Source organism: Tigriopus californicus, chromosome 11 (assembly GCF_007210705.1).
Source record: "Tigriopus californicus strain San Diego chromosome 11, Tcal_SD_v2.1, whole genome shotgun sequence".
In the NCBI taxonomy this organism is placed as follows: domain Eukaryota; kingdom Metazoa; phylum Arthropoda; class Copepoda; order Harpacticoida; family Harpacticidae; genus Tigriopus; species Tigriopus californicus.
The window spans coordinates 15,703,238-15,714,460 of NC_081450.1; the positions used below are offsets into that span (position 1 = coordinate 15,703,238).

The following is an 11,223-nucleotide window of genomic DNA, read 5'->3' on the forward strand; positions in this document are numbered from 1 at the left end:
ACGAAGTGAAGCATCTTGGGGCTCTTTAGCTCAATCTCATTTTAATCTACCACGAAGGTATAAAGGCCAAATAGGAAAGAAAGAGAAAAGAAATGGAGTCAACTTTGAATGCCTAGCCAGCTCAAATCAACCTCACCTAACTTCACCATGCTCTCAACTTATGTATGGAAAACTGAGCGTGTTCAAACCATCTGGCCCATATTTTTAGGTTGGTATTCCTACAAGTTGATCGATGACAACCTCATGTATGGTTCCCAAGAGTTTGCCCAAGCCATGACGAGCACTCACGTTCTGGAGGGCTTACCCGACGTGTACGAGAGCACACGCGATCTGGGCCGAGAATTGGCGTTGAACTTGGCCCCGAAGTACGCCCAATTGATGTCGGATCTCAAGAAAATCGAATCGGCCGACGAGGTCCTCTCGGAAAGGATCTACGGCCATGAGCCGTTCGGCACGCCCATCCCGGAAAGTACGCACGCCCTGATCAAGGGTCGGGAAACCCGTCGAGTCCACGCCCTCAATTCGTTCTGGGTCAAGCACATACTGGGTCAAGCGCCTCATCTGATGTCGGCTCAAATGGATCACTCGCCTCGTTTGGAGGCCTTCTGGTTCCGATCGGGCATGGGTCCGGACAAATCCATGATCAAACGTCGCCGAGGTAGCATTAAACACGCTCGCACGAATCCCCTGCGTCCGGTCAAAAGATCGCCCGACGACGAGCCCACGGTCTATGAGCCTTATGACCGAAGTTTTCAATACAAGGCTCAACCCATTTTGGTGCATCGACATCCGAGCATGATACCACCTTTCTTGGAGCGAAATCACGATCTTTGTCACCAGCAGGATGAGGTGCCCGAATTCAAATTGGATCCCAGAACTCTAGGTTATTCGGCGAGAAGCGAATCGGGAGTGAACCTGCCTGGATTTTGGACCGGATCACCCAAATCATTCGCGTCTTTGCAAATCTTAAGCTCCTTTAATGAGATTGGGACGCGCGTCACCAATACGACCCTGGCCGATGATCAATACGGTTACCGGGAGGACTTGATGTGCACCAAGATGATTCTGGCCGGTTTCGGTCAGCTCCTCAGTCAAGCGTGTCATTTAGGCTATGAACCCATTAATAATATCAGCGAGCCTTTGACCACTCAAACCATCATCACCGATGGTCTCAAGTGGAAACTGGGCGCTTTTCAATTGAATCGGACGGCCTTGATCGACGAAGAGGATGTGAGATTCCCCAATAACGTGTGCTGGATCCAGCCGGAGGAGGATATGATGAAAACCAATGAAGAAACGGGACAGGCGGAAGTAAATATTGATCTCATGGGACGCATCATTCAGTTCTACTTGGCCCAGCCGAGTGCCCAACCCGAGGCGGTGGCCCAAAGTTTGAACAATGTACGCAACAACTACAACCGAACGACCTTCTTCAAGCAGTATCGGTAAGTTCACAGATCACTCGCTCACCTGAAGCTCTCGTTCTGTGGAATGCTGAAGTTGGCCATGTAGAAGTTGGCCATGTAGAAGTTGGCCTTCAAAGAGGGCTTGATATTACGGTCAGGCGGAGAGATCTGTAACTACAGGAGTGGACATCAGCGGAGCTAGGCCGATTTTTCTATTTGTCATAGCTCTTTGATGGAGGTGTAGATGGAAACACGGAGAAAGAAAGGCACTGTCATTTGAGGTCAAACTGCACATATTGTATTTTAATCATCATTACCTAATCTGAAAACTCTAGACCTTCTCCTACATACGAGTAAACCAGAAACTTGCGATATTTTCACTTAAAGTAAGATAACTCAACATTTTGTCATAAAAACACGACTTTTTTTCTTTTAAATCGCTGTTTCATAAGGTATGGTAGCATCTCTTGTGACTTTTGGGGGAGCTGAGATGTTGTTTTCACAAAGTGGCCCAGCTTCGCCAATTGCCATGTCCAATCCTCCTGTTAAAGGTATCCTTGGGTCAGGTAAGCCTTATCAATCCGACCAGAAGCCCCGAAAGGCAACCTACAAAAACGGGCACGTCCGAGTCTTAACTGAGAAGACGAGGTATTGGCGTAAGAGAAATTGGAACCCATTGTTGAGGGCCTAACTGTTTCTCCGAATGTGTATCGGCCACATAAAGGGTGTTCCAAAAGTTATTGCAATGATGTCTTTTTGAGAAGACAATAACTGTTAATTTCGGCCTTTTGATTTCCGCCAATGCAATCATGTTCAAAATGAATAGAATTTTCAGTATTTACAGGGAAGAAACATTCAAAAAAGTGTTAGCCCAAAACGGATAATTATGAATATTAGGTGGACTAAAACTTTGTTTCAAGGAACTGTGATCTGTTCATAAGACCAATTTCTGAATATTTTTTGTCTCCTTTTATTTTCAATGTATTTTTTCTTCGGTGGGAACTCCATTTAAACCATTTTAGCCGCTAGGAAATTGTCGAAATGAAAAAAAAAAAATCCATTAGATATTTGAATCATTGATATGCAGTATGGTTCACTAGCCCTCTAGTTCAACCAATGTTGTCTATTAAGGACTAAAATTTTAGGTTGGTTGTCTTCTCTTTGTTACGAAAATGATCTCCCAATCTTTGCTCCTCTTGACAATCCTGAATGCCTAACATGTTAAGGGTTGTCGTCAAGGGCCTACTTTTCTTGTGCAATGTCATCGCCTTCTAAATAAATGTCCTTGCAGAAGCTCTCAGCATGTAAAGCAACGGATTTTAGGATCGGGTCTCTCATTAATTGCCCAACAGTCCACCTCACCGGACGTAAGTTTGAAAATTTTTCGTATTTCAAAAAATCAAAGGTTGAAGTTGTTAATTTTTGCGTCCATTTTTTCAGTTTTGCAGATAAATAGAAACAAAATTTGTCTTTGTAAGATTTTTCACTGCATCATTTGAAGCGCCTTTCTTGAGAGGTTTAGCAATCGACTTGAAAAAGGTGTGAGTCAAGCTCAAGCACTAAGGCTAAATTCCTCGGAAACTCCTAACGCCGAGAGTGTTGGTCTTCCGAGTCATTTTGGATGGATTGTTACAACGCACTTGACTTTTTGTTCTATATTCAAATGACAAGTTCCGTGAAACTGGTCACTTTAAGCTTCAACGCACCCAATAATATTGGTAACATAGGTTCAGATTTGGTTTGTGATCAACTTGGCTGATTTTCGAGCGAATTGGGGTGGCTCAATTACACCGGATTAACTATATTTGCTTTGGGTTGCAATTATATCCAATCTTTTTCTAGAAAATTTGATGGCGTCGGTTAATCAAACTAACTCTTCATCTCTTTTCTAATTTCAAGATCAATCGAACTAGATAGCATTTCTGATCCTATGGACATTGCCTACATTTTTGAGTGTGAATTCATAAGAATTAAAAGCATAAGTGATAGACAGTTGGTCACAGGCATGACATATTTTTTCTTTTTGTAAATCACATCCAGTCTTGAGTGTTTGGAAAAAAACATGTAACTCATCAAGGAGCGGGGTGGAACTCGAGACCATCGTATGATTAAAGTCAGTCTGATTGCGTTGAGCAACAGGTTTTGAGATTTGTTATGGTCATGGTCGGCAGGTCGGGCTTTTCTTGACGCAAATTACAAAACTAATTGCTCCTTGCCTCGTAATGAATAATGAACCCTCAGGGTTCTCACCAAAAATTCAGCTACCGAATTATGTTTGAAAAATCATCATTGTGGTGTTCAAAGTCCCTGAGCCCTAAATCTAGTATAAAATCGTATATCTACTCACATTCTTGTGCTGCAAAATATTGTTTGCGTAACTCATAGAACTCTAGTGTTGTACTCATCGGTAAATGTAACACTTACGTACTTTACCCATACGGGGATAGTGCCCGGATATCGTTTCGATTTGTACTTCATCGTACTGCCTAACTCGACCTTAAGCCCCCTTATAATGGCCGGGGATTTCCAGCCATGATTTGAGCTGTCAGTGCAACTACACGAAATAACGTGGGATTGATTCCATTGCAGAGCTTTGTGTGCGCGCGAAGACCGTCCATTCCACCTCAAGAAACCTGTCACTCAACCATTTCAAAAGCTCTACCGGATCGATCACCCTGCCATGTTGTTCAGCGATGGTACCAGGGAAGAACCTTGGTTCTTGATGACCAAAATGGATTTCTTGGGCAAGAAGCATTGGCATCCTGAATTCAAGCATTTGGACCATTTTGATATGCCACGTGTGCCCAAAGCCATCCGAAAGCGATTGGGAATCAAGAAGTGGAAGAAGGTCGTGGCGCCTATTCCGGATGACACTAAATAATAGACATGTTTGAAACACATAGAGTGGAAAATAAATCCAAGGATCAACAGCAATAACTGACGCTCCATGAAAACTATTGGAACCTTGGAGAAACTCATATTTGATATTGGGTAAATGAAGCAAGAAAGGAACGTGGGTTGTGTACAATAAATATGTGGGTTGGCGGACTTTTGTTGGCGTCGCATTTTTGACATTGGAGGCTAGGGAAAACATACTCTCAGAAATGGCAACGTAGCAAAAAATAGCTTTACTCTCTCAATAAGCTCTATAAACTGATTCCGAAGATTTGAGTGACAATTAAATAATACGTGAAACTGTTGAGTTCCGCAGCATTATAGAGTTATCTGATGTTCATTTTTTTCTTATCTCAAACATTGCAAATCATGTTTGAATCGTAGTGCAACCTTTTATTTTCAATGTATTTTTTCTTCGGTGGGAACTCCATTTAAACCATTTTAGCCGCTAGGAAATTGTCGAAATGAAAAAAAAAAAATCCATTAGATATTTGAATCATTGATATGCAGTATGGTTCACTAGCCCTCTAGTTCAACCAATGTTGTCTATTAAGGACTAAAATTTTAGGTTGGTTTGTCCTTCTCTTTGTTACGAAAATGATCTCCCAATCTTTGCTCCTCTTGACAATCCTGAATGCCTAACATGTTAAGGGTTGTCGTCAAGGGCCTACTTTTCTTGTGCAATGTCATCGCCTTCTAAATAAATGTCCTTGCAGAAGCTCTCAGCATGTAAAGCAACGGATTTTAGGATCGGGTCTCTCATTAATTGCCCAACAGTCCACTCACCGGACGTAAGTTTGAAAATTTTTCGTATTTCAAAAAAATCAAAGTTGAAGTTGTTAATTTTTGCGTCCATTTTTTCAGTTCTGCAGATAAATAGAACAAAATTTGTCTTTGTAGATTTTTCACTGCATCATTTGAAGCGCCTTTCTTGAGAGGTTTAGCAATCGACTGAAAAAGGTGTGAGTCAAGCTCAAGCACTAAGGCTAAATTCCTCGAAACTCCTAACGCCGAGAGTGTTGGTCTTCCGAGTCATTTGGATGGATTGTTACAACGCACTTGACTTTTTGTTCTATATCAAATGACAAGTTCCGTGAAACTGGTCACTTTAACTTCAACGCACCCAATAATATCTGGTAACATAGGTTCAGATTTGGTTTGTGATCAACTTGGCTGATTTTCGAGCGAATTGGGGTGGCTCAATTACACCGGATTAACTATATTTGCTTTGGTTGCAATTATATCCAATCTTTTTCTAGAAAATTTGATGGCGTCGGTTAATCAAACTAACTCTTCATCTCTTTTCTAATTTCAAGATCAATCGAACTAGATAGCATTTCTGATCCTATGGACATTGCCTACATTTTTGAGTGTGAATTCATAAGAATTAAAAACATAAGTGATAGACAGTTGGTCACAGGCATGACATATTTTTCTTTTTGTAAATCACATCCAGTCTTGAGTGTTTGGAAAAAAACATGTAACTCATCAAGGAGCGGGGTGGAACTCGAGACCATCGTATGATTAAAGTCAGTCTGATTGCGTTGAGCAACAGGTTTTGAGATTTGTTATGGTCATGGTCGGCAGGTCGGGCTTTTCTGACGCAAATACAAAACTAATTGCTCCTTGCCTCGTAATGAATAATGAACCCTCAGGTTTCTCACCAAAATTCAGCTACCGAATTGTTTGAAAAATCATCATTGTGGTGTTCAAAGTCCCTGAGCCCTAATCTAGTATAAAATCGTATATCTACTCACATTCTTGTGCTGCAAAATATTGTTTGCGTAACTCATAGAACTCTAGTGTTGTACTCATCGGTAAATGTAAACACTTACGTACTTTACCCATACGGGATAGTCCCGGATATCGTTTCGATTTGTACTTCATCGTACTGCCTAACTCGACCTTAAGCCCCCTTATAATGGCCGGGATTTCCAGCCATGATTTGAGCTGTCAGTGCAACTACACGAAATAACGTGGGATTGATTCCATTGCAGAGCTTTGTGTGCGCGCGAAGACCGTCCATTCCACCTCAAGAAACCTGTCACTCAACCATTTCAAAAGCTCTACCGGATCGATCACCCTGCCATGTTGTTCAGCGATGGTACCAGGGAAGAACCTTGGTTCTTGATGACCAAAATGGATTTCTTGGGCAAGAAGCATTGGCATCCTGAATTCAAGCATTTGGACCATTTTGATATGCCACGTGTGCCCAAAGCCATCCGAAAGCGATTGGGAATCAAGAAGTGGAAGAAGGTCGTGGCGCCTATTCCGGATGACAATATATATAAGACATGTTTGAAACACAATAGAGTGGAAAATAAATCCAAGAATCAACAGCAATAACTGACGCTCCATGAAAACTATTGGAACCTTGGCTTACCCAATATTTGATATGGGTAAATGAAGCAAGAAAGGAACGTGGGTTGTGTACAATAAGTATGTGCGTTGGCGGACTTTTGTTGGCGTCGCATTTTTTACGATGGCGGTGTTGCGAAATCCTCCCCCACCGGGGGATGCTTTGGATCCAAACGATGGGATGAACGGTACTCAAATGGAATTGAGCTTTATCCAGCCGACCTCCCACCCGCAATAATTGCTTGTCAACAAATGGAGCCTTGATGTCTTCTTTAAACCTGTGCAATTTCTAACACAATCTAGTTCTTCATGGAAGCTCTTTTTTGAGCCATCATGAGCATGCGCTGCAGTGTGTCTTCTCTCTCCAAATTAGCGCACTCGTCTTCTTCAGTAGCCTTTTTTCCTCGCATCCTCGAGTGTTTTCAGGTCTTTCCACCGCAGGTTGTTCTTGTTGACGTCGTAAACTTGGAACTTTACTTAATGTCCTCCAGGTTCTTTGTGACCTTGATATCATTCGTCAAATGAGTAATGGAGCCAAGAGATCGGCCCCGAAAGTTGTAGCAGTAGTTCTCACAGTTACTGGCATTGCTGGTGAGGATCGCCTTGGCTTTGTCATGGTGCTGTTGACAAAGGGAAATGAGGGGACAACAACACATAAGGGCCCTTATTCGCAACGTCACACGGCCCAAAGAAAACGGGAAGAGGCACGGTAGATTGCTACATAAAGTGCTCTTGCCTTGAACCCAATTTCTTTTCCGGACATTATGTGACCTAGGGCACTAATCATAAATAAGATTTTGGTAGAATAAGTCAAAAACAACACGAACGCATTATAAATCAATAACAAGGAATTGGCCTAATCCGCCCTTTATTTGGTAAAGGCTGGATGAAAAAGCGCCCTCTGCAGTGCAGAACGTAAACATATTTCGTGTAGCGTAAGGGGGTTGTTGGAATGGGGCGACGAACAAAAATAGGAACCGTCGAGGGATTCAGGGGCATTTGGAAACAAAGACAATCGACCCACTCGTCCTGGCTTTGGCTTGGATTGCGATCCATCCAGTGGATTAGGGGTCTGGGATCAGGGCATGGCGGGGCCTGATGACTAGGCTCCGGTGATGGATGATTAGGGGTGTAGGACAACATTGATGGTCAGTCACACTTTCGATATCCTGAACTCACTCTCGCAACCACTTGGACACATGAAATACGACCAGCTTATGTTTAACCACACGTGATCTTAATTCCCCGAACCTAATCCGGATAGATCCGCAGAACCACTACAAGGGCTTTCGTTTTAATCTGATCCCTTCCATGTGCTAACAATTTTGACAGGTAGTAAAGAATGAGGTGATGAGACGACATGCTCGATGTAATAATCTCCATTTCAAGATGGACTATCACGTGCTCCAGTCAAATAGATTATTGGATCACGATGAAATGGATCAAGGTATAGGAGGAATACATTAAACGAGATTATGAAGAACTTCCACGTACAAATCATGGAGATACTTGCCCACAAGTCGCGTTTTTTTGTTTGTTTTGTCATGGCCTGTTCTAACCGCTACAGGGAATGTTATGCCAGCACTATTTATATGAATGGTTATAATTCGTCGATTAATTACCTTTTAATCTATACATGATATTTACTTAGTTAATCAACGAGTTTGAATTGACAGACCGAGCTAGTCCTTGAACAAAGGGTTGATTTAGAATACTACATGAACATTTGTCCAAATCTGACTTGAAATATGCTACTGGATCAACAGCGCCTAGGTACTCCCTACTAGTAGATAAAAGCAAATAAATCATTTTGGTATTTTCCTCCGTGTCCCACTTTTCGGAACTCGGGGATAGCTAGATTGGAGCAAACTTTCTCAAAAAAGAAATTAATTCATCTATTGTTGCATCATTAGACGATTCCTGTTTTAGAATTAAAACCAAGTCTAGCTCTTCTAATACTTCTACGATCAAAGGCTAAGACCAATGCTCATTGGCCAGACTAACAAATTGCTCGGTCTTACTCTCGATGACGCCGGCTTTTCGAGTATTGGTCGACCCTTTCTCAAATATATGGTACCTGACACCTTACTAAGCCATGTACATATAGTATCAAATAGACGATAGACGTACTGGATCAGATCAAGGATCAGGGTAATTCGAGAAGACCAAGTCCAAAACGTTATTCAGTCTGGTGACTACACCTTCACCGTATCCCGTCTAAACTCGGGCAGAAAGAAAGTAAAATGAATGGCAAATGAATACGTATTTTAATGAATTGTTAGCTTCATCGCGAACTCAGGACATAATTGGAATTGTTTGAGTAATCAATCTTCAATAAATCCGTCTCTTGCCTTCACCACAGCCGTGAACCTGTCCTTAGTGCCTGCCGCCCCGGCACGCACTTCGTCGGCAAAATTTTTATCCCATTCTGCCCCCAGATTTTTCTTAAGAGTACTCAAATTTGGAACAGACCTTCCACAAGCTCTCTGCTCCAAAACCCATAGTCCATGGGATTTATATCCAGGCTACTGGACAGGCACAAACCCTTACTCCAGAATCCTGGCAACATGTCCTTGCACCACTGCTGAACAAGCTTTGCTGTGTGAGAGTGTGCTTCGTCCTGTTTCAAGTCCCCACATCTCTCCTTGATCCAAGGAAGCTCTTTCTCACTCAGCAAATGAAGAAACACTAATTGGCTTATTTTTACCTATTTTCAAAGAAAATCAAGAGACTTTTGGAACCATTGCTGCAGATGCCTCTCCATAACAACACTGATTCAGGTATCTGACACCTGGAGGCAGATCGTTCTTCATTTTTGCTGTCGGCAAGTACCCTGTTGTTTTGATGGGTATGAACGGTCTGAATGGTAAAGACCTTCTCATCGGTCCACAAAATTGTCTTTTCCGTGTTGAGACTTATTTGTGCCAGAATGTTCTTGTTCCTGGCTAAACGTTTGGTTCTGATGACCTCAGACAGGAGGCGTTAATATTTCTTCTTGTAAGGATACATCCCTACCTAGGTCTCTTCGGACCAATCTCCACATTGTCATGCGACTTGTGGTTTCTTCTTTGGCAAGCTTGTAGATGGACCTTGCCATGTTATGGAGGATCTTTGCTCGGACTCTCTTACCTTATGAAGATCGAATTAATAGTGGGAAGTCTTCTCTTCTAACGCCAGCAAAAATGGTTTGTCAACCACCCCCTTAAATATGTCCCACACGCTAATCCAGGAAGCAAGGGATGCCCCGTATTGCTTTGTTGTCCAGATGGGCTCCCCACTCAATAGAAAAGTGGCTAAATGGTCGCAATTGAGCCTTCCAAAATTGTAAGATATGGGCAATCCCTCCAGACGAATGAGTCGATAAATGGTCTTTCTCAGGTCAACTTCGCCCCGTCTCATCCCTACATCCTTGATGTAGCGGTTGTCCACACGCATTGCGGTCGGACTCCGCTCAACCACCTCCGAGACAGGGCTGACCCTCAGAGTGGGAGGTACCTTCCACATCGGATCCATGGCCAATTCCACCACATCCGGCTCCCCTCCATCTCGGCGCGTGAATAGGATGCCGGTGTGGTAGAAACTCGCACTATATCCCATGATGAGACGGGTGGGGGAACTTTCAAATGCGATTTTGCTTCCGCATAAGAAGTCCCCCAATTCATAGATTGACAGAAATCTATCAGATTGGAGAGGCCCGATGTTTTGGGCTTCCTCCACGACATACTTATTTTCAATTTTGAAAATTTTGCTCCGCGTCCGGTCCTTCATAATTGCATCCGCTCCAAATTTCGAAATAACCGCGTCCTGGAAGCCCTTAAACCAACCAAAATGCACTAAATTAGAAATGCAATGAGGACAATCATTCCCTCAAACACGTCCATATGATGTCATGAGAGACAATTTAGATATACTTGCCATTAGAAAATTTAAGGAAAAGGTAAATTACCTTTTTTTTACTTAAATAACGTAACCATAAGACAGTCCTGATGACAGAGGACGAGGACGACCCTCAGTGGGCCCTCATCCAGGAGGGATTGGAATGTCACCCACTCCTGGCTCTTCTCGTAGAAATTCTCTACCAAAAAGGCGACGGACACTTGAATCGAGTTCATTTTACTCAGGCGATGCAACGTTACTGGAAAAGCGAACAAATTTCGCGCGATTCGGGCGAAAGATTGAAAAACCGGATGAAGGAGGCCCGGTGATTGTAACTAACTTTACGCGGCGTCAAATGCAGGCGACGGTGGTGTTAGCCTGGACGTACTCCATGGCCTGGATGAGTGCATGCGTAGTGTAAAAAGAGGGCACGGCAGACAAAGGGAGATTGGGGATGGGGTTGGCACGGAGTAGAAAGTAGAACAGAGATTAACAAGTATCTCAAGTGGCCAGGACAAGGAAACATTTACTACCGAAAGGAGAGGGTCATTATGTGGGAGAAAGAGGAGACGAGAAAAACTTTTGGAAGAGCTCATTTTACCTTATCATTTGCTTCAATTCCCTCCAATTTCAAAAACCTCACTGTTCAGCTGCAAATGAACCGTTTTTCCTTTATTTTGTGCTTCAT

The 11,223-nt window shown here is 42.8% G+C and overlaps 1 protein-coding gene across 1 annotated transcript; it reads left to right on the top strand.

Moving 5' to 3' along the window:
- Positions 1–208: 208 nt before the first annotated feature.
- Positions 209–4,362, top strand: LOC131890916 (uncharacterized; the record flags this gene model as incomplete). The annotated part of the gene is given in 2 exon segments (XM_059240368.1): positions 209–1,445; positions 3,996–4,362. Coding segments are annotated over 2 exon segments (1,529 nt in total), but the record flags the coding sequence as incomplete, so codon positions are not given.
- Positions 4,363–11,223: the final 6,861 nt, after the last annotated feature.